Source organism: Egretta garzetta, unplaced genomic scaffold (genome assembly GCF_000687185.1).
Source record: "Egretta garzetta isolate BGI_Z169 unplaced genomic scaffold, ASM68718v1 scaffold143, whole genome shotgun sequence".
Lineage (NCBI taxonomy): Eukaryota > Metazoa > Chordata > Aves > Pelecaniformes > Ardeidae > Egretta > Egretta garzetta.
In genome coordinates, this window is record NW_009259310.1 from 1789964 (window position 1) to 1816336 (window position 26373).

Consider the following 26373-nt stretch of genomic DNA (forward strand, 5'->3'; position numbering starts at 1 on the left):
GAGGTGCTTAGGGCCAGGGTTTAGTGGTGGGATGGCAGGGTTAGGGGAAGGGTTGGGCTTGGTGATCTTAAAGGGCTTCTCCAACTTAAACGATTCTGTGATTCTATGATTCTATGTTCCAGCACAACGTTATGTTTTTTCAGTGTCTCAAGCAGTGCTCCAAACCTTGTTAAATTTGTGCTTCCCGTGTTGTAGGTGCATCACATTTCAGGTCAGGATGGGGGAATGTACGGAATTTAAAACTTTTCAAACTGGAAAGAGCCACTCTGGCCTGGAGCAGAGCTGCTTCTCCGATCAACAGCACATAAAATTACCAGGGATTGCTCTGCTGTTCGGGTGCTCCCAGCCCCAGGTCTGACAGGGAACACCTTGGTAGGTTCCAGACATCTTTTGGCTGCACAAGGGGAAGAAAATCCCACCCGGCCCCTCATTTGTCTTGCGTGGATGGATAGAGTCTGGAGTAAGGCTTTGAGGGAGCCTGATATTCCTTGCCATACACCAACACCTTCCATGCCCTGAGGGGGCTCATCATCACAGCTCCCCAAAACTCCCCTCCTTTGGCTCCTCCCCCTGTAGGGGAAAGCAGATCTGGGAGGCGCCAATTCCTCTTTCCACCTTGGTGTTCCCCACGCTCTGCAAAGTGTACCTGGTCCAAAACCAATAGCGACTGGGGCATCGGCACCTTCCCGCCTTCCTATTCCAGAAGCTTTGGGGCTAATTGCTGGTGGCTGGGGCAGGCGCAGAGGACGCTGCTCCTCATGCCCATCCCCAGCTGCCCAGAGATGGACATGGTCCCTGCTGCTCACTCACACCTTCCTGGCAGGCACAGAAGGGTTGTGCTGGAGTAATGGGCCTGGGGACGGCCAGGCTGGTGTTGCCTGGCTGCAACAAAAGCGGGCACTTACTCTTGGAGTCGCTTTCTGAATGGTGCAGAAAGAGTCACCAGCCTCAGCGTCAGCTGCGGACTCTGTGCTGAGGATTGTTCCCAACAAACACATCCACCACAGTAAAATGCAATCTATTTTATTGGTTAATTATATACAGGAGATTCTTGATATTCACAGTTACATTATACAAGTTACCTCCACGAAGAGCAAGAGTAAAAACAAAAAGGACAGTCCACTGTAAACAAAACTAGAAATCCTGCTGGATTTGGTGGGACTGGCTCCAGACAAACTGAAAAGGCACTCAAAGAAAAACAACAAAAGCCGGCTGATGAACACAGCCCGGGTAGTTTGTACACTTCTTCCAGGATGATAATCCAGAGGCACAGCGTGTGGAGAACAAACATCAGGGTAGAGAGGCAGATGCAGGACATCACGTTCCAAGTGTGCGACACGTGCATTGACATACAAATTTCATTTACTCAAGTCTTGTAATCATTCGAGTCTTCACCTCCCTCCAAGCGCTGCTTAATGCAAGTTTAGTGTTATCAGGACAACCTGAAATCCCAGCAGAAAGGCTGGGACTGCACCAAGAGCAGTCAGCAGGAGTCAGCAGTAGGGAGGCCAGGTTTTGCCCAGACTCTGGCAAAGCCAACAGCAACCTGGGCCAAGAACGTGTCAGCCAGTGGCTTCTGGTGGACCAGGGGGAGGCTGGGACACAGGAAGGTAGGTGGCTTCTCTGGATTGTCAACATCGAACCACAAGAAAGCACGGCCAAAGCTGGCAGGGAGACACAGTCTGGAAACGTCCCCTCTCAGCCGTGCCTTGCTCTATCGGCAAGCTCAGCCGCAGAGAGGACGCAGCCCTCCATCTTCTTTCCTGAACCACCTTCTCTTCAGATCTTCCCTTGTGCACACCCCCTCAGAGCCCAGCCTGGGCTCCCAATTTCTAACTGGGGAACTGCCCGATGCTCAAACCATCGTTCTTACAGGCTGCTGGAAGGTAGCTGGGGCACTTGCCAGAGGCTTGGGAGACTTCTGCCCAGGTTCCCACTCCCCAGGTCAGCGTCCCTTCCCTCTCTGCGCCCTGGAGAAAGCTGTGTGTCCTCCCCTGTGTGAGCAAGGACAGGAGATGACCCTTTGGAGGCAGAGGTACTCATCCTCAGGGGGGAAACAACTTCAAGGGCACAGGTGCTACATGTAGAATGAGGCAAAAAAGCTAACGAGAGAACCAAATTTATATTGTAAGAGCCACTGCTTTTGGCTAATCTCCAAGTCATTCATCTCTGCCACCTGAATTGGACAATTCAAGTCTGGTCACTTGAATACAAGGAAAGGTGGCTAAAAGGCAAGAGCAATATCAGGCCAAGCAGAGGTTCTATTTTAGAGAAAGACACAGCAAAACGTTTATGAAGGAACTAGTGTCATCATGCAAAGCCACTCATGACTATACCCTACAATCGGACATCCCCGCAATGGCAATGACTCCATCTCCTTAAAGAGAAACCAACCTGAGCTGTGTTGGCAACGTCGGCTCTGAACTCCTTCAGGGATCAAGCCCCTGCAGTGTAAACCATTCAAAATATAAACAACCATCTCCAGCACTTCACTGCTTCAGTCTTCTCTGACAAGCCCTTCAGTTCCTCACAGCTCTCCCATGGGGACCGGAAGGGTCTGTTTTCTGCTCTCACAGAGGCAGGATTGCTTAGAGAGCATAGGGGATTTTCAGTTTGCACCTTCATGATAGGTGCAGAGAGAGGGCATCGGTAGGTCCTTCTGCAGTCTGTTACAGACATAACTGCCTTCAAAGACCAGACTGGCGAAGAGCTTTTCCTGCCTCTCATCAGGAGGTGGCTAGAATTTTTCCATGAAAATAACTTTGCCTCTTTCATCCAGATGCAAACTTGCAGCTCTTCAGAAGCCTGAGCCTGCTTTTAACTCATCTCCTTTTGTTCTGCACTTGCACTGCCCAAAGAAAACACGATGTCCAAATAAATACCTGGCATCAACCCAGGACAGTTGGCTTCAGTGGTGCAATTCAAGATCCCGGTAGCAGCAGGAACAGATTTCCCGCTGCTTTTCAAAGAGGGTGGTAGGGCGAGGGTGGGCTCTGTGCTGCTGTAGGAGCATGAACACAGTGAAGCACCCGCATACGCAGGGACGGGCCTCGCCCTGTAAGGCTTATGGGCTACAGAAATGTAATTCCTCTTCAAAGATCAGCTTTCCTTGCGTAGCTACTGCTAACAGTGCAGCTAGTAGCATCTTCGGAGAAAAAACTGCTGCTGCACAGGCCCAGATACTTTCGCTTTGAAAGATTCCCTGTTCTCGTGGCACACGCCAGATGCCAGCCCCAGTCTGAAAGCAGTGCCTGGTTTTCGGTGCCCTTCTGAAAATCCCACTGTTGTCCCTTTCAGCCTGTTACTGGCACAAACCAGGCACCCCGAGTAGAACGAAGACTCCAGCTTCGCACCATGCTCTGCACAACATTCCCTACAACAAGAAGCAGTTTAATAATGAAGTGCTACACCAAAACTGCTGCCTACAAACCCCAGAGCACCTGTGTCACAGCCTGTCTTGCCTAGGAAAGGCATAGAACGGGAAGTTCTTTACTGCACCACAACACTTGTTCACCATTGGCTCTGATAACTCCTGCACCTCCAAGCTACACTTGGTCACAGCATGATTATTAAGACAAAGAGGAGCCATCTGGGTCAGGAATACTTTTTGATCGCCCAAGCTGCTCCAAATTTCACCGGAGAAGAGACCGAAGGCTGCTGTAGTCCTATATTTTCTTTATTCTTTTCCCCAGATCTTTCCTTTACAGGAACACGGTTTGTTTTACTTACTTCAGGGAATGCCCTCTTCAGACATTTTAACCTTTAGTGTCGTGAAATCGTTACTTAGCTCTTGCCTCATTTACAGAAGTAGTTTCAGTAAACCAGAAGCCTAGCTCTGGATCCACCCAGATGCAAGTAAATGCAGGTTCGATGGTTATTTAAAATCTTTTTGCCCTGTAAAGAGGCAATTGTTGTCCTGCGTCTACTCCGTATATGTCCATGATTGGGAAGTGAAAGCAGCCAAATCCAAATGCTATCACTTGAAGCTCAGCAAAGCTACTGGATACATCTGAAAATTAACAGCACTCATTGTGCTCTGATGGGCGTGGAGGACAGACTCATTCAGCCCCCCTGAAGCCTGAGTCACAAGCTTACATCAAAGCACTCCCTTGCCAGGACACACCTGAGCGTGTCTGATGTGCAGCACCAAGTCTCCCTCAGAGGCTGAGTCCTTCTGCAACAGAAGGTGTCATTGGCCCCAAAAGCCACAATGCCAGGGAGATCTCCTCCTCCTCTGGCATTATGTACATATTGAAAAGAGTAAAATTAAAATAGCCATTCACACACGTAGGCTCCATTGGCAACTTTGATCTTTACCGATGGTTCATAAAACCCTCACAGATGAGCATTTAAATTTAAAAATAAAATGTTTTGATTTTGTTTTTTTAAAGAATAATTTCTACATTTCTGTCAGCCAACTAATTTCAATCACGGCATAATCTAAGAATAAAGCAAATCCTAGCCAAGAATGGCTACCATGGGACCCTCAAGAGTCAACCCTGCCAGCCTTCAGCAAGGGGAGCAGCATACCCCAGCTCCTCACATCCCTACACCCCAGCTAGGAACTTGTGGTGACCTCCAGTTGATTTTCTTTATATTGTTTCTCTTTCAGCTTAGGAACGATCCAGTCCTCATGATGGCTCCACGTCAACAGAGCAGTGGGGTGGAGAGGCTTCTGGGCAGCATCCAGCGTTAATGGCAGTGCTCCGTGATATCCACAACAACTGCCTTTTTCCAGCTGAAGAAGAAATAGCCCGTCCCTGCCCCTGCCGCCACAGCTATGCAGAGGTATCCGTTGTACGTCATGAAGATCAGCATGAGGAAGTAACTGACCACAACTTGAATGATGTGCAGTACAGTCTGCAGGAGGTGAGGGAAGCTCAGCATCTGCTGCCTGAGAACACAAAACCCGAAGAACAGTCAGCATCCATGAGACCCAGGCGGGAAAATGCACATCTCCAAAGAGAAAACTTAGGTCTTAGGCTGACAGGATATGCCAAAATGGGCATGAAATGTCAGAGAAGATAGCAAAGCAGGCTGGACATAGGCTTCTGCATGCATCTGTCACTTGTAACTGTGCCTTTCCCCACAGACCTGACTGCTAACAAGGAAAGCACGGTACTTGCTGGGAGGACAAAGCTTTTTGCTGAGAAACAGACTTCTACAAGCTTACTTTACAGGCACATTCAGTAAGCAGAATGGCTTCTTTTCTGAGGGGAGGCTTTGACTAACTGTCAACAGAAGGATCCTAAGTATTTTCTACCACGGTTGCTGGCTGTAACACCCAAATTCTGTTCCTGGGAACTCCCCAAATGTGTTCATTACTGCTCTGGAAAAAAAACAAGCTTATCCGTCTCCTTGCTGCTTTCCTGCTTTTGTTCCCCATCCTAAAGGGTGGCCAAGGGACTCAAACACAGCATCCTCAAACGCAGCATCCTCCAGTGTCAAGCAGTGTCCCAATCTGGAGTCGATATACTCTGCAGAGAGTAATACTGGCTGCATAAAGTTTTTTCTGTCCCAGTTTTCACCTTTGTCAGCTGCTGAAGAAATCTGTCTTAGAATTAAGTGAAATTCTTACCCAACAGTTTTGTGCGTCTCCATCAAGATAGTGCCATTGGGACCTGGCACCGGCATGGAGTTGTAGCGAATGCTGACTTGGGATTTACGGAGCAGACACTCTCGGGCAATCTTAAGGCCTTCATAAAACATGGCCAGGAAGAAGACCGCCACAAAAGCACCAGCCATTTCTGACAAGAGAGGAAACATTACTGTATCTGTGCAACCAGACGTTTGCGTCAAAACATGTCAGAAGAGACACTGTGCAATTCAAGAACCGCATCACACCGCACAGGCTACGGCTGGGCACTGTGTGCATGCAGGTACAGTTGGTAAACGTGAATTTCATCCATACACTAATTGGAATTTCACCCCTGAAGTGAAACGAGCAATTGCTTTTGCTAATAAGATCAGTCAAATTCTCGAACTACGCAAACATCTCCATTTTTCTTTCACCCCACAGATGCCTTGCAAAATAGACTCGATGCAGCGTGCCTGCATATTTTGGCATAAATAGCAAAGTAATTCCTGAAACATGAATCAACAGCAGACTTTTTGTTTAGACTGGACAAGACAGTCTTACTAACCTCCAGGAGTATTGATTGTAAGTCCAGAAAACAGCAATGGCACATTCTCATAGCTGAAGTAGAAAGTCATTGCCTGCCCAAAACATTAAGAACATCAAGATGAGCCTGAACAGTTCACCCTGAGACGGAGCTCACAACAAGATTTCGCAAAGGTTTTTGTATTATGACAAGAACTTAGATCATTTCAGTTGGTTACCAGACAGACTCGAAGAAACTCTTCAGTAAATCTAGTGTAACACACACAAGCGAGACATGGCTAAAGATGCTCCAGGTTCCAATTCAAGTGGGCAGCTCTTTTAAGCAGTGCCCCCGGGCAGAAGGCACCATCCTTCACAGCCCCTGCTAGAGAAAAGTGCCTTCTCCTTGCTTTTGCAGCTCGTTTTCTCCTCAGCATCAGAGTAGTCAGGGGTTGGGGATGTCTCTGTGGAGCTCATCCTCACCTTCTTGTGACTACTCAGGGGCTGGGGTACAGGACACTTTCTTCTCCCCAGCCTGACCTCATATGAGCTCACACGGATAAGGGCTTCTATAGCTGAATTCTCTGGTCCCATCCTGCACCATGCCAGGGGATTATTGTCTCCCTACAGAACCTCCTAATATCCTATTGAAAGAGTGGCTTAAATACAGGTACAACAAGGAATATTATATATAAAGCAGGACCACAGCTTCCACTGGGTGAAAATAAGGGCTCCTGAACCTGTATAGTGAATGCTGTGCGGAGACATCAACAATCCCCCGGCCAGCTGGAGTTCATATAATCTTCCCATCCAGGTAAATACATTGCAGTTTAGCATGTCTTGATCACAGCTGCGTACAGTGTTTTCACGGATAAAGTACTTGCTAAGCCAGAGGAACTTCTCTTTGAACTCCCCACATTGCTTAATTAAGGTTATTTGCCAAAGATCAGAATTATGATTAATTTCAGCATCCATAAGTATCAGCATTCATTCATTACCCCCAGAACAGAAATTACTATCATTTTTACATTTAAAACAAAAACCAGACAAACCAAAGAGTGTTACAGCCTAGTGCCACAAACCACAGCTGAAACAAGAGCCCATTCCTTGGTGCAAGTGAGGAATGGGAACACGCATACATTAAAATGTGTTCAGCCTATTATCTAAGATGCTGTACCTATTTACTTCCTTCCCTGGCAGTTTTATGTGCAATGTTAATTCAACATCTTGGGCAATTATTATCCTTACAGAGTAAGGCAGGGTCCTGTAACTACCCACTGAAGGTAAGAGCACTTGACACTTGTAAAGAAATGGCATGTATATGGAAAGTAACGGACGAGAGAACGCCAATACTTAGCTGTTAGATTATATAAAGAGCTTCACAAGGACAACAGTGACAATGCTGGACTGCAAGTTCCGCCAGCACTACTGAGCTTTGTACTGGGCCATGTTCACAAAGGGGAAGGCTGTTCTAGTCCTCTCTTCTGCTGTGATACTGTTTGCAATGTAAGTGGAAGCAGTGATGCTCAATTTCTTCTTCAGGGCACACAGGTGCAGGCAAACTTTTAACTGAAAGCTTGCAAAATACACTCCTGAGTATGTTCTCATTTGAAACGGAAATGCACACTCTCTCCCCTCCTCTCAAAGTTTAACCATAGAGACCCATGTTTTAATAATCTGAAACTCACTCCAAAGGTATTTAGAAAAGGGAGAAAAAGCTGAAAAAGTCCCTAGAACTGCCTACACCCAAACACAGATCCTACGGTCATCTCCATAGAAACTCTGGCCAGGGTCTCTGCAAAGCTTCAGTGATGCCAGCACGCACAAGTGTGAACTTGTTTCAATCAAAGTTAGCTAGAGCAGCAGGATTCGGGACCACCACAGCCTTAACGCCAACGTGGCAAAGAGCACTGGTAGCACTTTGCTCCCCAGACCAAGTGCATACTTAAAGTTCAGGAGGAAAAGGGCACAGAGGTTGGTCACCTGAAGGTCAGCACAATCCATCATACTAGTGTGCAATCCTCTGGGTGCCGGTTAAGGCTTTTGCGAACACTAACAGCCTGGAGAACTCCATCCATCTCCGTTTCTTGCAGGAAAATGCTTACTTTGCATTTCTGCCTTTAGCTGGCTAGAGAGCAGACACCGGGCTGGCTGCTAGAAAGATTTTTTCAAGAAAAGAGCATTTTGCCAAAGGATCTCCAGCTTTGAAATACATTTCGTGTTGCATTTCACCTCATGCCACTCCTTCATTCCAGCAGAGCCACAATGGGGTCTGTGTTTTAAGTGGATTAATTCATGCCTTCCAAAGCAAAGTTTAATTTCCAATTATTAAAAGCATAGTCTTTAAGATGACAAGTTACTCTGAACCACAGACAAGGAAAAGCTCTCTGGTTAATTATGACTTTTTCACTTACCATCATCATCATGCCAGATCCATGACCATGTCCTGGGGCTGCCATTGTGTGGTCATGTTCAGGAGGATGCGTGGTTTGCAGCATGGAGCTGTTCATGTGGTGATTGTGAGACATCTTTACTACAGAGATATTCAAAAAGGCACGTAGAAAAGTGGGACCCTGAAAAACAGGGAAAAAAAAAAAAAAAAAGAAGCGCTTTCCTAAACAGAATATGGTTTCTCTACTGCTACTGCAAGAGAAAATACTCTAAGCCACTGAGAACTACTGCTTCTGGATAAACTGCTAGAGCATCCTCATGGTCCTGCACTCTGACTACAGAGAACACACAGCAAAGCAAACAGGACAATTTAAAGGAGGTGTGTCCCTCTGAGCTTTACATCATCGTACAGCTGCACCACCCAAAACATTCTTGCCAGAAAGGCAGCCTAATCTGATTGAGATAGTGCATGGGGACAAGTGCTCATCATAAAGGAACATTTCTTATCTGTAAGGTAAGAGGGAAGAACTCAAGGTCTCTTCTCAATTGCAGTCATACAAGAGGCAAAAATATCTCAGGCCCCGTTTTAAATTGTATATACTAAAGGACCAGATTACCGTACGACTCTTAATTGACAGTTATGCATTTTATTGGGGACATGTTTAACAAAGAAATTATGTTAGGTGATACAAGACCTATTACCAGGCAAAGGTCTGCGATAGCCACCAGCAATCCAATTTCATTTCCGTGAGCTTTACATTGTCACATCTCCCCTCTAATCACATTACACACAATGAGAGAAACACTCAGAAGGCTGCCAGTCCAAATCCCTAATCTGATTACTGCAAATCAGGTATGTCTGGACACACTACATTAAAAATAAAAATACACCTCATGGTTAGATGTGGACATGGCTTCTGCACTCGGCACCCCAGCACAACTTGGGATGGAACCAGGGACAATTTCTGGCGCGAAATGAGAAGTCACCAGGTGGAAACAGCAACAGGAGAGAAAGCAACCTGGGAATACCAGTCAGTCCTGAAATGACAACATCCGTCAGCATGAGCCAAGCAAAGGCAACCCTAGCATCACCCAGGTGAGATACCAGTAAAGATAAGTAAGTCCTGACACTGCTGTAACTAGACCCTGTCTGCAATACTGGGTACCCTCCTAGTCCAGTCCAGCACTCAAGTAAAACCAAGCAAAATAAAAAGCAAATTACAGACACTTCATCAAATTAAAGTTTAAAAAAAAAAAAAAAAAAAAAAAAAAAAAAAAAAAAAAGAGACGTACTTCCTTCCAGATAAATCATCAGGAGTGTTTACAACTGGGAAAAAAGAGCTTTTTAAGGCCTAAGGGAAACATGCTGTTTGAACAGACAGGTACGAATACATTTAGAATGGAAAGGGGAAATGAAACTCTAGGACAGCTTTCTAAACCAAAAGCAGCAGCAAACAAAATCCCAAATGGCAACCAGTTGATGGTGGAGCTGGTTCAGTTTGTGACCGTGACCTTACGACACAGCTGTGCACATCTGCGCCACACCAGTGGCACAGAACACTACTGCCAGTGCAGCCTTGCAGAGCATCAGTGACAGGGGTGATCTCAAATCAAAGTTAGATTAAAAAGAGCAATGAGAGAAGTTAAAGATTGGCGGAAGATTAGGAAAGTAAGTCAGCAGTGCTGGGGAAGAACTCAAGAGAAAGGACTAATACACCCTGCAAGCACTGAAATTAAATAATGCAGGTAAGCACCTGCATGCACCCAAGCCAGCTGGTATAAACTACACCAGCAATACACAGCGCGGGTATTTTCTGCATCTCTCTGCAGATGAAGTTTGTAGCTAACCTCTTACTGCATTAGACAACTTCACAGTAACTCCCCTGGAAGTTAACTTGTAATATAATCTAAAGGCACTGGCTAAAAGCAGAACGTATTCCCTGTCCGTGTTCCTGTGAATATTTTTTAGCTCACTCTGCCCCCAATTTGTGCTTAAATATTCAGCCAGGAAAACAGCTCAGAAAAATGCTCAGGGGTAGGGAAAAAAGAGAGAGACTAATGCAAGCAGCAGCTCGCTTGACACAGAAAAGCACTACCAAAGGATACCTGCAGAACAAATGGTGTGATTTTCCTATAGCATAGCTCTGAAGATTATACTGTTCCAGAGATTAAATGTTCAAGCGCTAGAACCAAAGTCCCAAAATACAAACCCTTGGGAAAGGAATCCTCTGCCGAGACACACAAACTTCACATCGTCTTCTGCAGCAGGGAAGGAAGAAGAACAGCGAAAGTGCTTTACACCACAGGATCAAAGATGAGCGTGCCGCAAGAGGAAAGAAATAATGCAAGGACCTCCCCCAGCCAAAATCTCGCCTCCTCCCTCTTCTTCTTTCAGTTAACTGATACGTTGCTTTTGCTTTGGATGCAACATTCTCGCTAGTGACTACTGTGCAATTCAATTATTTATTCATTTTAGGATTTCACGCTCCCGCCAAATTCTGCAGGTTCCAATATGCTCCACAGAAGCCCTGGCTGTTTACCAGATTAAAAACTCCCTTCGTAGTTGATTTGTGTCCAACATCTCACTAATTTAGCATCACCGTTCTTCAGAAAGGGAGAATCAGGGGATGTGTTCTCTTAGATATTTACAGTGTATTAACAAACAACAAGGTCAAGTATTCACAAGTGGCTGCATGTGGGTGGGCAGGGTCTTGGTACAGGTTACAAAGAGCATGCTTGATGCTCGCCTGCACGGCTCCTTCCCACCCTGCTGTACTAGTGCTCCAACGCCAAATCCAACACCCTACTGCAGCTACTCAACACTGAAAGACATTTTATGGGATCCTGAAAAGGATGGGATATTAAGTAACTAAGAGGAAATAACCTAAACTGAGCCACTTCGGCCGTCTTTTGTGTTACTAAAGGAAACCAACATTTGGATAAATTGCTATTTAAAAATAAATCACTTCCAGTGGAACAGCCCAATACAATCAGTCTCTGAGTAACAATTTAGGAGGTCTCCACCTGTGCTGTTGGGTAAAAAACAATATCTAGGGCAGTAGCAGCATCAAGAGATTAATGGCTGTGTAATATTTCAAGCTGCAAATCTCTGGTTTGCTTGCACAGACTCTTAAGAGACTGACATGGAGCTGTGCATATAATGAAAAGACAGGCGCCATTTTTGACAAGTCCATACCTGAAGAAAAAATTCTCACACAGAAGTTTCTATTATTGCAAATTCTTTAAATAAGTTTAGTCTTGTACAAACCCAGCACTTCAGCAGCAGGTATTTTTGTCTGAATGGGTGACTTGATCTCTTGACTGCTGCCTGCTCTGCACAGAGAGAAAGAGGCATTGGAGTAGATCCCTGAGCGTGCCTGGAGAGGGGATCTGGAACAGACTGTAGCTGCAGCAGGCTCAGGTACTTTGGAGCATTTGCACACCTGAAGGGCACAAACCTCATGGTGCACCTGCCTCGATGCTGCACTGTTACCAGGGCCACACACACACAAGGAGGATTTTGTACTCTGCAGTAGCCTACCGCATAAGAAAACAAACAGGGTGGGACAGGAGAGAAGAATGAGGAAATTCTCTCCAGGGCTTGTTTCTTTCCTTCTAGGTGCTGTCACCCCAGGTCAGGGGAGCCACAGCCTCCATTTCATGATCCCACAAATTCTCAAGGAAAACAGCAAGACTCAGAGCTACACACAGTACTTCTCGTACTTTAAGCCACCATCTTGGAGCAGGACTGACCTCAGCACGCAGGTAGGCTCTGTTCAGACAGAGATTTCTATCCCTCTGCCGCAATGCCACCTTGACAGCTCAGCAAACCAAGCCGGTTTAGGGAGATACGCAGCTGGGAGCAGGATATGACATCAAACTGTTAGCTCAGGTTCAGCATTAGGACTTAACTTTCACCCTCCAACATTTAACCAGTGCTGCCTCATCTCACACATACAAGGAAGCCACGTTTGCAACTCCTGGGCACAGAGAAGGGGAGGAAAGACAGGTATCTTATGCCAGTGCACAACAGAAACAACGGGTAAGTGAGCTGGACCTGGTGAGACGCCAAACACAAAGCAGCCTTCTAAAGCAGGGCTCAGCCGTAAGATAACGACTGCCATTATACATCACCACCACCAGTTTCCCAATCTTCTGCTTCTGCCCTGTTAATCCAGAATCCCGCCACTCCACAGTAAATCACAAGAGTTTTTCCCATGGCAAACAGCCTTCCAGACACCTGGAGATAGGGGAGATACACCTTTTAATGCAGAAACAGGACAGACTATGGGAAGGATCTGCCAAGCTCCCAGAAAGTACTTTACAAATCAGTTAGGTCTGAAACAGAGTGCTCAGACAGAGCTTCCTTAAAGTCAAGTTCCAAGGGAGCGAAGCCCCTTGCAAATCAGAAGTCTAACAGGATTAACAATGGAGCCCTAAATCAACGCTCATGAGAGCAGCAAACTCTTCCCTTCAAAGCAGTACCTCATCTTTCCCATGCCAGTTCTCAAAAAGAAAGAAATAAAACTAATTCCACTGGCTCTGCCCAAAAGGACTGGAGTCTTAAAAAACATGTCTTCAGTCTCCTTTATGCTAGTTACTTGTTCAACAGAGACGGTGCTTGCTGCAGTGGCCCAGCTGACAGGGCTGGCTCTCGCACAGAAGCCTCCAGGATTCTGTCTCAACACAGCCAGAGTGATTCTTACCTAGGGTCTCTCCACCAATGCTTCTGGTAGCGAGAACAGGGTCAGGAGGTCTTCTCCTGAAGAAGTGAAAAAGATCTGGTAAGATTTACTAAGAACTAATATGAAGAGAAATCCAAGGGAAAAAGATTAAAAATAGCAAGTTGGAAAGGCAAAGATCTCTTGCTTGCACATGATGTACATCTCAGTCCTGCATGACATAAAGGAATGCTACCTATAAAACACATAAGTAATGGAAAAGGCAACCAAAAGTTATCAGTGCTCTACTTACAGCAGTCCAGCTGGCAGGCTATTTGAACTACACTGGCTCCGAGCTTGTGGTCTCAAGCCCAATCTTTTTTTTTTTTTTTTTTTTTTTTTTTTTTTTTTTTTTTTTTTTTTTTTTTTTTTTTTTTTTTTTTTTTTTTTCTCCTTTAAAGTACTGTAAATGGAGGTGGGAGGGGAAGCAGGGAGCCTGGAGACACTGCAGCACTGTTCACTGGCTCTAACTGCGGTCTCCACTGAATGGTCCGAGCTAGTCATGGTGAGACTTAAGCACTGCTTCTAGTTTATTCAATTTCCTGGCAAACTTGACAACTTTAACTGCTTCCTTTCCAAATGGGTGGACTTGCTGTGTCTCCTCCAGGATCCCAGGCTTAGCTCCAGAGCTGCGTAAAGGGAGGGACAGATCAATTCTACCTATTCATATTGTAGGAGTACCCAGCAACGGCAGCCAGAGCCCTCCTGGGTCAGGCTATACAGACACACTTTAAAGATAAGGGTAACAAATAAATAATTCTTCAGTAACGTAATATAATGTCTTTTACAGATACACACTGTTCTCCAATGCCAAAATTCTCCTCGTAGCTCAGCCAAGCAGCTTCAGCAACCCCAGGCTGGAACTCAAGACACACAAGGAGGGACTGTGCTGTGCCCAGCACACCTCTTAATTGCACACCTCCATTTTTCCCTTGTGCAACTCCTGAAGAAGGAGCTCTTAGTGCTATATTAAGAATTTAAGGCATGTTTGCAAGGTCACAGCAGAACTGCATGGCTTAGCCTGGTACCACGTCACCATCTTAGAGTCCCGACCAAAACCCTTTCCCAGAAGTTTACGGCTTCCTAAAAGGGAAGGGATGCTGATAAAGAGCAAGAAAGAGAAGGGAAGGGCTCGGGAGAGGAGCTCTGATACATTTTGAGGGTTAGGTGCTCAGGCTGCCTTAGTTTGTATTTCCTGGGTTTTGTCCATGACCAGAGAAGCTTGCAAATCGATTCAAGCCAGATCAGTGGAGTCAAGCAGAAAAACACACCATGTGACAGAGGGCACATTCTCCCTCTCCACCTGTAAGCAGAAGGGATACAGCTGAGCTTTTTACACAGATGGGTTTCAGAAGCTTTTGAAGGAAGAAGGCAGGTACTCTGGAGGATGTCCAGCCTGAGATGCCAGAGGGTGGAGTGCAGGGATTGGAGAATGATGGGCAAAAGAAAGAGCTGAGCAGGGCTACAGACAACATTTTGTGTTCGGCTTTGAAAGGGGACGATGTCTGGGCAGACCGTGACATGCAGAGATGGAAGCACTCAGCAGGGACATTAGAAGGGAGATGCAGCCAAGCTGGCAGCATGTAGAGACCAGCTCTTCAGCAGCTATCATACACATACAAGCAGAAGAATGGACTTTTTAAAATAACCTGCAGGGCTGTTAGTTTTTCATGAGGGGAGAAAGCCACACAGGAGAACTGATCCTCTGTCATCGCTTCCATCACGGATCCCAGGCTGGAACCATTACAGCACAGTCATGGATGCTGAAGGTGACAGCAGAGAACATGGCAAACCAAAAATGCTCTCTTGTTCATAAGCCATGCCCATGACTGATGGTATTTGCCCAGGTGGAGAAAGACCCTTTCTTAAGTTGATCCTGACAAACCCTAGAAGCAGGATACGGGGAGAGAGTGGAGCAAAGCCTCATGCCACCCACACTGGGAGATTTGGGGGTGAAGGATTAAGCCAGGGTTCAGTTCAGGTTCTCTGTAGCACAGCCAGATAATATGACTGGGGCAAATAATCACGCTCTGAGAATACATGCCCCTTCCTTGGTGCCTACGGAACCTTGGGGGGTCTGCAGGTCTCTGCAAAGATCTCAAGAAAGCCCTGCCAAGGGGAATCATTTTGCTGTTTTCTCACACTTATCTGAGCTGCAAGCCTCTATCCTTCAGGGCTCCTGGCTGCCACCGTTGGCTTATCTTATTCTTACCATAACCTTGCATTTCTTTCCCACAGTCCGCACTTGTACCAAGACACGTTTGTCCCTCTCATTATAGGGCTGCTCTGTCCCCAATAGACAGGGTGCACCCTTCACATGTAAATACCGCATAGCACTCATGGACACAGGGGGGAAAAAAAAAGGAGAAAAAAAAAAAAAAAGGCGGTCCAATATCAGACAATTTCAGACTATGGATTCTAGTTGAAATGCTGGCTCACACAGGCTTCCTGGAGTTGCACATGATTTGGCAGCTCAGCGCAGTTATATATGTTAATCAACTTTTAATTAAAATGAAGATTAAAAGAAGTTGATAAAGCATTGGTTCAACCCTTGAGGTCCTGTCCTTTGCTTTGAACCAAAGGAGTAATCAGCTATGCAACTAAGGAAAAGCTGTTCACATTCACTTAGCGCAGTCCGCATTACTAGAGGAGGGGCCAGAGCTCTTCCTCTCAGCATGGCTACAATCACGTCCCTTTGATGGAATTTATTTTCATAGCAAGCTTGTCTGGTCACCTTCTGTTAGAGACCCTGCTTGATCTGCTTCCGTGGAAGGGGACCGTCATTCCTAATCTTCCAGCTTCTGCAGACTCCTCAGGAAATATCTAAATCTTTGAACAAGAAAAAAAAATAACTAAGGACAGACTGTTCTTTACAGGACAACATACTGAACTTCATGAAGCGGAGCATCACGCCAGGCCATGTCATTACTAACAGGCCCAATGAAGTGTAAGGCAGCAGAAAACAATCCTGCAGAGTAGAAAACCTAAGACTGTGAGAGGAAAGGCTAAGAAGTGTTGGCAAGAGATGGGTACAGATGGAGAAAATAATGGTTAGCAACAAACAGACTCCTCTCCAGACAAGCTTTTTGCTCAGCCATACCAAAACTATAGGAGATGGAAAAGCAATAAATGAAGGACACTCCTGAGAAGCATGGGAAAACTGAGGAGTCCTTGCCAAAGTTTTCCTGGCTGTATCCTCATTTCTGCTAGAGAAGTCTGACACTTACAGCCCAGGTTCACGAACCTGGAACGCACACAAAGCTTTGCATCGAGATCCAAGAGTGATCCTCTGCTGTCTCACAAAGGGTCCCAAACTCCATCAAGCTACAAGCTGGCAGTTAGATGAGATGATTGCTGTAGGTCTCTTCCAACTTAACTATCCTATCCTACAACAGCTCGTCTGCTTGTGCTGGCCACCTCTCAATCCTTGCCTCAGTAGAGCAGGTAAGACTACTTCTACAATGACCACATCGACCTTTAGCAAGAGGTGACAGAACCAATGCCATCGCTCCTTGGTTTGTCTCTTTTTCTCACAAGCTCTAGGCCAGCAACGCACGGGGGACTACATCAGCACAGGAATGAGTAGAAACTCCCTTCATCTACAAGAGAATCCTGGACACATTCCCACACAGACCAGTGAAATTAAGTTTTCCTTTGAAAGAAGAACTGCAATCTTGGAGACTGATCCATACCTCCAACTGTTGGGCCAAATCTTGGGGTCACCACATATGCTCTGCAGGCCACCCCACTCTTGGCAGGACACAAGACAAGTAACACATTTTTTCAGCACAGCAGCAACAAGCTCCTCCTTACCGTCTCTGGTGCTAAAAGTGAAAACGTTTCTGAAGGTGCTCAATTGGCTTTTGGGCTCAAAACGCAACAGTGTGTACATCTGACTAGATCATTTTCATGCTGTTGCAAATGTAGCACAGTCCTTGCCCTGACAAATGCAAAATGGTAGAAAGGGCATGATACCAGAAATGATGCTGGAATTGGACCTGCCAGCTCCTGCGAGCACCAGGAGCCTCGAGCTCGTCTGTTCTGCAGACACTGCTGAGTGCACACCTGTCATAGAAGGGTGGCTCAAGGGAGTTATTTTGGGGTGATGGGCAGATGCCGAAAGCTGTGACAAGGCTGAGGATGGTTGGTGCATGGCTCTTATCCACACAAAGGACAGCCAAGCAGGACACAGCAAACAAGTTTTGGAGAAACAGATGTCAGAAATGACATGAACTGAAGTATTCTAGTACCCCAGCAATAACCTGCTACATCCTGATAAAACATGAGTATCTTCAAACCAAGTGAGTCCAAATTAACCCCAAGTCCCCAGTGGGATACTTTCAAAGTATCTGAACATATTCCACCCTTGGCCGTCTTTAACAACCCCCAGCCAGAGGGACTATTATAAGCTGAGCAAATCAAAAGTGGAGTTCAGGGAACAAAGCACAGCTCGCTTGGCCCATAGCCGCCTACCCACTGACCAGAAGCAGAAGGCCAGGAACAGACATGTCAACCACAAGTTGTTTGGGTTTTTTTACTGCTAGCAAACACCAATAAACATTACAGTCGGTACTCATAAAGGTGAGATGCTACATCAGCGGACAGTGAACTTGAACGGGGACAAAGGTGGTACCAATTACAAGGCGATTAGGATCTCTTCAGTAGTTCAAAGTTTGCCTGTTCATCTCCAAGTGTCACAAAACTTCCCCCTTTTTCACATTACTGCCCCAGCTCCAACAGAATAGCACCCACCTCCAGCCAGCTCTTCCCACTGGGCACAAAAAAGAAGGACATGCAAGTGGTGTATCGGGTGCCAAAGCCAGAGCAGAGCAGTTCTGCAGTACTTCTCACTTCTGCACCCAGGAGTGACTTGTCATGCTTAAGCCATCACGAGCACAGTTTCTTCCGTTCTGTGCATGCACAGCATTTCCCCCCTCCCTGTTTTAATTTCCCCATTTTGTACACCACTAGCCTTTCAGATCCTCCATTTGCTCTGCGCTATTTATTGCTCTCCTTTCTGTCTAGCCAGATGAGGCAGTCGTCCCCCTTTTCTGACACCCAAGAGCACACAAGTTTCTGGAGAGCAGCAGAACTGAGGCACCTCAGACTGCCAGTCCCGCAGCTCCCAGAGCAGAGAAGATGCCATACAAAAGCTGACCAAAGCACTCATCTGGAGAGGAAAACATGACATGAGAGATGCCAAAACTGACAGAGGATGCTATGTTACAATTTCTTTATAGAACACCCTGGCTAAAGGGCTCCCACAAAAGCATGTCAGACACCAAAATTCCTTATAGCCAACGCCAGCATAAATTCAGAGCTAGTACTAACAAGTTTCCATCAAAGGCAATTCCCAGGAGGCATCTACAGAAGAACCTCTTCAGCACTCCCTGTGCATGTCAAAGACTTCTGAAGCAATTATCCCAGGACCGCAGCCGGGCAGGCGACTTTATCATAGCTTCACCTCTCTCCCTCAGATCATCAAGGGTATGAAAGAGTAACACAGTAATACATACCCATGTCACAAAATACCCAGTATTTACCATCCAGGGAGGAGAAACCCGAGGGCCTCCCTTTCCCCCAGGGACCGCGCTGTGTTTAAGCACAGATAAGGCAGAATGGCTGAAGTCCCAGTGCCTCAACAGGCCTTGTTGCGTTGCGGGAACAGCTGAGTGCAGTCTGCTTACTGTGCACGGTGTTCGGTCAGAAATCACCTGAGTACCCTCTCGCTAAAAAACACTTAGCGCTCACTTGTCAGCTGAAGAAAGCTGCCTAACCCTCCTTCTTACCAGTGAAGAGAAACAGGACAGCAGCGGGGAAGAGCAGACAGAAAAGAATTGCCATGTGACCCGTATTTTCCAAGATTACATAACTTCTTGAATAAATAGATACTTCCTTATCCTCTGTGGTGCTTTCTGCAGAGACGCTACCACAGCCGAGCGCTGGAACGGTGACCAGGGAGATGTGATCCATATGGCCAGAGAGCAGGAAACATCCTGCTGCCTCACCATATGCTGAGGAACAAGTGGGACAGAGTCCTGAGCCTTGCAATAATCTACAAAAATTTTTTAATCTAAACCCAGGCATAGTGAAGAATTTCTCTTCTATTTACATGCCCTAATCAAGAACAACTTCTAACATGCATGCTTCTACCTACAACAGACTTTTTTTAAATGAAGGGAAACTTAAATCTTAAAATTAAAAAAACCAATCTTTTGTGCACAAGATTCACCACCGTGCTCACTAGCTCATCATCCAGATTCCCGCAGGTTCACGCCACCCTCAGCCTTGGTATGCATGAAAAGGAGCCAGCCTGTCTCACACAAAAAGGGCGTAAGGGTAAGGAGTTTATTATTGTTTGTGACCATTCAGTGGCCACACGCAGGACCATTCAATCTATAAGGAACGCTAGATATGTTAGGTTGTGGGGTAAGTACCCTACTACAAGTTAAATCCCAATAAACTGTTGCTGCGTGGTTTGCTGAAGTGATCAGGAGACACACCAGGCTGAACAGTACAAACAGCTCTGACCAGATTTATTAAAAATGGTGCCTTCTAGCCTTAAGACCTGTAAGACTGTGGAATAATCACAGGAGACACAAAATGAAACCAGGAGTCAGCAAGTGCATTCCCAAGTAAGCAAGCAACAGTTTCCTCAGCTGCAAAAATGCAATGTGACTCAATGTGCCCTAAAAGTGCATTACCTGGCCTTTAATGCAGGTGGAAGATTACAGATGCTACGTAGAAACATCATAAATACCTGTGTCTCATGTAGATAAAACTAATGCTGAGGGTAATAAAATGGATGGCATCAGTTTATTACTGGGCCCCATAAAAGGGAGCCTAAAGTCCATCAACACAGATGATTCAGAAGACCCACAGAAGATTCCCAGATCTTACTCTACTTGCCCTTGTTCCACATGTCATGGCAGGAGGACTCGTGGTTAAGATCTTCAGTGACAGAACCACTCAGGCTCAGGACACCTCCTGAGGTCATCTAGTCCAACTTCCCTGCTCGAGCAGGCTCAGCAGGTTGCCCAGTCAGCACCCTGTTACCCTGGAGCATGACGACTGCACATGCAGTTCAATGACTTGTACGCATCAAGGACTTACCAGATCTTGCAGAGACGGTGAGGAGCTGGTCTGTGCTCTGGAGAGCAAGACCATCATTTATGGACCCAGATACAGATCCCGTAGTTGAACTAAAAAGCTCCTGTTCTTGAACATCCTATGAATCCTTTGGCAGAGAAATCTTCCCTCCAGTGAACTCAAGCAATGCCTGAGGCACAGCAGTGCAGTGGTAACAAAGATAGTTGTAAGTTAATGGGTCAGCTGTTAACAACCCAGCCATTTACACAAACCTGTACGTGTGGAAAATAAGATCATTTTTCCCCTCTGACTGTTTTTCAACACCATAACCAGACTTAGTCCAGAAAAGGCAACATTTGTACAAGTTCTGAACTGGCTTGAGAGTATGCTTTGCAAATCTGGATGAGAAGAAAACCACCTTCAGAACTCCTTGTTCATTAAGTTTTAGGAATCCATTCCACACGTACGATAGGAGACACATTGGTTTAAGCAATTCATGTACATTTTTCCATGTCCAGTACACTGCCACACACTCATCACACAGAAACACCTTCACTGTACATTAGCTTCCACTGCATGTGAAAGCTCCCCTAAATAACAATCCCAGGAGCGCATTTCACTCCTTTCTTTTCATATTTAAGTAGTTGTTTGTCTACAATCACTCCTTAGATGTGTCTGTGTGCAGACGCAGCATTTTAAGGTGTCATATCAACCACACACCTACCCTGGAGCTGTCCTGTTCCAGTCTGTGCCAGACATTGCCACAATAGCCACATGTTATTGATGTCAGCTCCTACGGGAATACGCTGGGACTTCCAACTCCTACTCTGGCATGTCCGGGTCAACTTTTAAATGTAGGCTTTTCACTGAAGATGTAATAGTTCACAACACTGCTTGGGGAAGGGAACGCGTGTTCATTTCACTTTGCAACACCAACAGCTTGTTCTACCACAGCCAAGAATCAAATTCTTTTGTGCTTCAATTGTTCAAAACAGCTGTTGTTTTGAGAAGCCCGAAGCTGTTTCCAAGCAAAATGCAAGGTAGAACATAGGTCACCAGCAGCAAAATCCACTTCACTGTGGTTTTAATTAAGCCCAGGAAGTCGATCTCTGTTTCAGCAGATGGGTAAGATGGACACATCCCCAGAGGCACTTTCCTACTTTTGCTCCATGATCTCAGATAACAGCAAGAGGATGGGACAAGTGACATACAAATACTTGTAAATGAGTTAGGAGAACAAATTCTAAGCCCTAGTCCATAGAAGAGAGCACCTCTACATTTTTTACTTCTGGAAATGCAAAAATACAACCCCACCTTCATTCTGTCATCTGATCAAGGTAAGTCTGCGGTATCAAGAAGATGGAAAGGGCAATCAAATCAAGCCGTTCTCTGGGACGGAACTTGCCTTTGGAAGAGCCTTGGCCTCATGACACTCTTCTGACAGGACTACCTCTAGGGCATGGAAAGCTAGAACAAATAGTGATCGACAATTTATTTGTTTTAGTTACGATTGACAATAAACTACTCTGAGAAAAAGCTCCAAACGCTGCCTTTTTCATCCAGCTTTCAAACCCTTGGACTGCCACAGAGCTGTTAAGCCAAAGCAGAAATGTTTCAGAGCTAAAAAAAAGCGGAGTACTTACTATTCCAGAGACAGGTTTTCCATCTACTGCCTCCAGGAAAGCAGTCTCCTCCAAACAGGCAACAAGTCTGAGACGGATCAAAGTTTCTAAACTTTCAGATAATGCTGACGAGCAGAATGCATATCATTATCGATATCAAAGGCTAATCATTAACTACTGTTTGGATTTAGCTATGATCACTTTTACTCCGCTTTAAGCCTATTTATTGCCTAACCTGCAGCCTATTTCAAACCAGACCCATTACTTGCAATGTGGTCAGTGGGAAATATTTATCTTCAGCTCCTAGCTGTGCAAAATGGGGGTAAGGGCTGAAGCAGCAGGGACTTCTACATTCTACTCCAGTTGAAACCATCCCTCACAAAATATTGACAATCTCTATTGTTACAGCCAAAGATTTCATATGACCCAAGATAAATATTTACTGCTCAGACTATGCAGCCTACTGAAGGCATCAGCCAATCACATTAGGACCAGACCAATGACTGGGATGCTCACATAACGCTCCACATAATAGTGAAAGTAACTCCTGAGTCTTCCTCGCGAGATCTTTGCAAAAATGCAGATATTTTAGAACACCCTGACCAGATTAAAAATGTTGCAGAGATGACTTCCAAACACATTACACAAACCACATTTCAAACATTAATTTCTCTGTCAGAGAAATTAGTGTTTTGCTTGCTTTTGGATATTGTAACAAAGCAAGCTTGGTTTCCTTTACTATCTACCCCATAAGGAAGAAATGTGATGTTTTCAAAGCTACAGCCCAGTTTTTAGGAGCTTGGGAGAGTGGTAAAAAATAACACGGCAGATTTATCACAAACTGTGCAGAAATTCTTCAACAATGTGTACAAGACAAATCCTGTCAGGGTAGCTGGCTCTCTGACCTCTCTGGTCGGGAGGCTGGCATCAGCAATTGCTATGGAAGAAAAAATGTGACACAGGAGGAAAAGTGCAAGCAGCATAGCTGTACTGCGCTCTGCAATACAAGGGCCCTGATTGTAGGGGCAGTGGTTTCAAGCAAGATCAAAAGCAAGAGTTGCACAAAAAGGGATCAACTGGCAAGCAGTGCATGTGATCCTACTATCGTGACGGACTAGAGGGTTTTACTTATGGAATTCAGCAAATTAAGGGAAGCCATGCTACTAGCAAAAGGTTTTTTAAACTACTGCATCTTACCAAAGAAGCAAAACAGTCAGAGGAAAGCATATTAGGCTTTATTATCCATATAGCAGGACATCTTGTAGCCAACGACACCACTCTGTGTTTATGCCCTCTATGAAGAGAGCAGCACAAACATGGCTTTACAAGTACAGCCAAACCTGTAGCAGGAACACGAGGGCAGCTGTAAAACTCCCAACTACCTTTCTTATAGATTTCAGTTTAGATTTCAGTTTGACAGTACCTGTAACGTCTTCCTCCAGCATCCTTCAGTCTCACCTGACACAACCTTAAAAATTAAGGTTTAGTATGTCCTTGTGAGATAATGTCCTATCCCAAGGTAAGAAAGGGCACCAAAGCCAATGGTAACTTGAGTTGTATAAAACTCTCCTGGCAGAGAACCCAGAAATCATGACTCAGTCTCTTGTCAAATCCATTACACCTGAAGCTCAGACAAACAAGGGAACCAGAGAAGAGGCAACTAGGAAAACCAGACCAACACTGCAGGTTGCATTTCACTTCCGCAGTATTCCAAGGCTGGGTGTGTTCCTCAGGAGCTTGAGCTTCTAATTCCCTTATCACTTTGATGTACAAGGGTTGACTTACCATATCGGAAACACGCATGGTATCTCGCTGCCCTCCCACGGAGTGCTACACTGACTGCAGCTGCTGGTGGTCACTTCCCAAGGGCTGGAGGAGAATGCACTGGGATCGCCTGCCTGCTGGGAGCCTTGGCTTTGAGTCTCCTCCAGGTCTGTTAGTGTTTTTCTTTCCCAAGTAAAGTATGCAGGCTTGAAAATGCAGTCAAGCTGTGACGATACGTCATTGAGTCTCTTTAGTACAACGCCTTTCAGAGCAGGAAAAGTTAACTGAGGCAGTAACTGATTAATCAGATCCCTGGCTCTCAGTGTGGTCTCTGTCCAGACACAATATGGAGAAACCCAGCCAGGAGCTGCAGGGAGCTGCTGAGCTTCCCGGCACGCTGAGGCCAGGCTCAGAGCTGCTCCGATTCTCCCCTACAGAGTATGTTCACCATTTGAAAGAAAGCAGACCAGGAGCAGGTTGGGTCACAGGGACGAGCATCTCCATCAGGAGGCTGAAGCCACACACCTTTCAAGTAGCTGCTCTTCCAAGCCCACAAAGGAGCTGGCTAGCCAGCTGGCTAGCAAGCATTAGCTTGTAAGCTCAATAAGTGCACTGCATCTTGGAGGTGGCCTGAAAGTACTTTTTAAGCCTACAAATCTAAATCCAATTAGATTATCTCTAATGTGGGAAAAAAGCCTGAAAGTGTATTTACCATACACACTCCTTCCCCCAAGAAGAGACACATTAAGCACTTAAAAAAGAAAAAAAAAGCCAAGACTACCAGGATTTCTCTTATCTAGGTTAGCCGGAAGATCAGCTAAATATACCACAAAGCTCATATTCCAAGCTTGCACACCTTCATCAGAGGAATGAGATATGACTCCTTGATAACTAACGAGCATGTGAGGGAAAAGAAGGCTTTGTTGAAGTGAAGTAGCACTCACAAAGTCTCAGGAGAGAACTCGGTGTGCTTGCTGTTTGTTTCATGTGGCAGAACAGCTGTATTCTTTTCCTAATTTTCTCCCAGCTTCTCAGGCTTGGTATCAGGATGCACTGAGCACCCAGTGAGAATAGAAGACGCCCAATCACTTACAACATTTTGGCCCGTGATCTAGCACTACCGTGGTCTGCTATATTCATTTAGATAAACATTAGAGTGAACAGAGCATATGCATGTGCAACTTTTTAAAGGCATTATAAATGACATTCACATCTGTGGTACAACAATGACTGTGGGATTTTCTAATGTTATATATGTGCAGAGTGAAAGAGCAAATTTAAAAGATTTTCCACACAAGCAACTGTTCTAGCTAGCGATCACAGGTACACAAGCACCACTGGAAATCAACAGGACCCATGCAGATAGAAACTGGTGAGACAGAGGAAAGAAATGACATGTTGAGAAAGCTACCTTGGGAAGATGACATCAAAGACTGTGGAAACAGGCAAGGAGGACAAAAAAAGAGGTATTTCATCACAGCCTCCCACTTCTAAATTGGCTTCTAAACCAGAAAAGTCTATTTCCAGAACCAACAAATGAAAGGTTTTAAGAAAGTTAATTTGTAGTGAAGCAAAATAGGAGTTTAATTTGTTTACAATAACTAGTCCCATTATTCTCTGCATTAGCAGATTTGAGCTTTCAGCTGAAAAAAAGGGTTGATGAAAAAATTGGTCTCGAGTCCCCTGGGACTTGATTGGGAACATTTCCAGAAAATTAGATTGAAACAAAAGGCAATAGAGTAGATTAACCAAGATTGAATTTCCCAGAGAAAAGCAACATAACCTAGATTGAGCCTTTTTCATCCTTCCCTAAGAAAAAATTGCCAAGACTCCCAGTGATTTCCTGGCAGAGTTCTGGAGAAGTTCATGCTGGCACTCTGCTTCAGCTCGACTTCTCAAAATTCTGATGCGGATTACTGCTAACTTCCAGAGTGACCTTCAGTCAAGTGTGGAGAACGCGGGTCTGCAGAGGCATGAAATTTTCCTGTTGGGTAGAGGGGTCTTTATAGCAAACACAGCAACCAAAAAGGAAAGGAGAAAATATTGAAATATTTTAGTTCAAAGAACAAAAAGTTCTGTCTTCTCCCTGACCTAACGTCTGACTGGAGAACGAGACAGCTGAAAAGAAGCTCCTCAGGGCTCTGACTCAAAACTCACCATGTGAACACGGTAGATCTTCTCATCTATTTGTACTAGAAGACTGTTAAAGATTAGCATTCTCAACACCTTCCCTTCTCAAGCATTAAGCTCTTGTTGGGGGATAGAGTGTCTCTCTAATCCAAAACTTGAAGTTACACTGTGAATGGGTGAGAGAAGAATCCTCCCAAACCTCTTTTTTCTGAAAAGGAAAAAAGAAAACACAAACCTCCTTGTCCTTGCACCCACTGCAAGTCAGAGTAAGTGGCGGGGACTCTACCTTTAGGACAAAAAAGCAATCACGCAAAAGTGACTTGGAAAGCTTACTTAATTCTTCCTCTCTACTGGCAGAAATCATTCTAATTCTCAGCCTAGTTAAAAAGCTGCTGTAGATTAGAAATCTGATATGAAATTAAAATCATCCTCTGTAACTTCCAACAAGCAGCAAAATCTCAGTAGAACACAGCCGTACAAAATGCCTCAGTTCTCAGTACGAAGTTGGGTGGGAGCCTGCAACTCCTGCTAGCTTTATTTTTTTCAATAGTTTTTT

At 45.3% G+C, this 26373-nt stretch overlaps 2 protein-coding genes across 18 annotated transcripts in view; both read right to left on the reverse strand.

Moving 5' to 3' along the window:
• The window catches only part of PRPF4 (pre-mRNA processing factor 4), an 11710-nt gene extending 11034 nt beyond the window's left edge, over positions 1-676 (reverse strand). Inside the window, exon 1 of the mRNA XM_009636305.2 lies at positions 647-676. Coding sequence (XP_009634600.1) covers positions 647-676 — 30 coding nt within the window. The remainder of the gene's footprint in view (positions 1-646) is intronic.
• A 361-nt stretch (positions 677-1037) lies between these two features.
• Positions 1038-25785, reverse strand: SLC31A1 (solute carrier family 31 member 1). 17 transcript variants are annotated; one of them, XM_035891850.1, is made up of 10 exons: positions 18900-19506; positions 13198-13253; positions 12245-12731; positions 11760-11819; positions 10702-10750; positions 9383-9529; positions 8515-8673; positions 6144-6216; positions 5579-5747; positions 1038-4894 (listed from the first exon to the last, which is right to left on the reverse strand). In XM_035891850.1, exons 6-10 carry the CDS (start codon positions 9401-9403, stop codon positions 4693-4695), a joined length of 624 nt encoding a protein of 207 aa, XP_035747743.1. In that variant the 5' UTR covers positions 9404-9529; positions 10702-10750; positions 11760-11819; positions 12245-12731; positions 13198-13253; positions 18900-19506; the 3' UTR covers positions 1038-4692. The 17 variants fall into 17 exon arrangements, with proteins under 17 accessions (XP_035747743.1, XP_035747742.1, XP_035747749.1 ...); XM_035891849.1 differs by having other exon boundaries at positions 11688-11824; XM_035891856.1 differs by having other exon boundaries at positions 8515-8633; positions 11688-12731; positions 18900-19509.
• Positions 25786-26373: the final 588 nt, after the last annotated feature.

Coding starts and splice junctions, on each gene's coding strand:
- SLC31A1 (XM_035891854.1), bottom strand. CDS start 9,403: ATGTCCACATCTAACCATGAG. Junction 8,674..9,382: donor TGTCCACATCTAACCATGAG/GTGTATTTTTAT, acceptor CCTGTTTTTCAG/GGTCCCACTTTTCTACGTGC. Junction 6,217..8,514: donor GATCTGGCATGATGATGATG/GTAAGTGAAAAA, acceptor TGTTTTGGGCAG/GCAATGACTTTCTACTTCAG.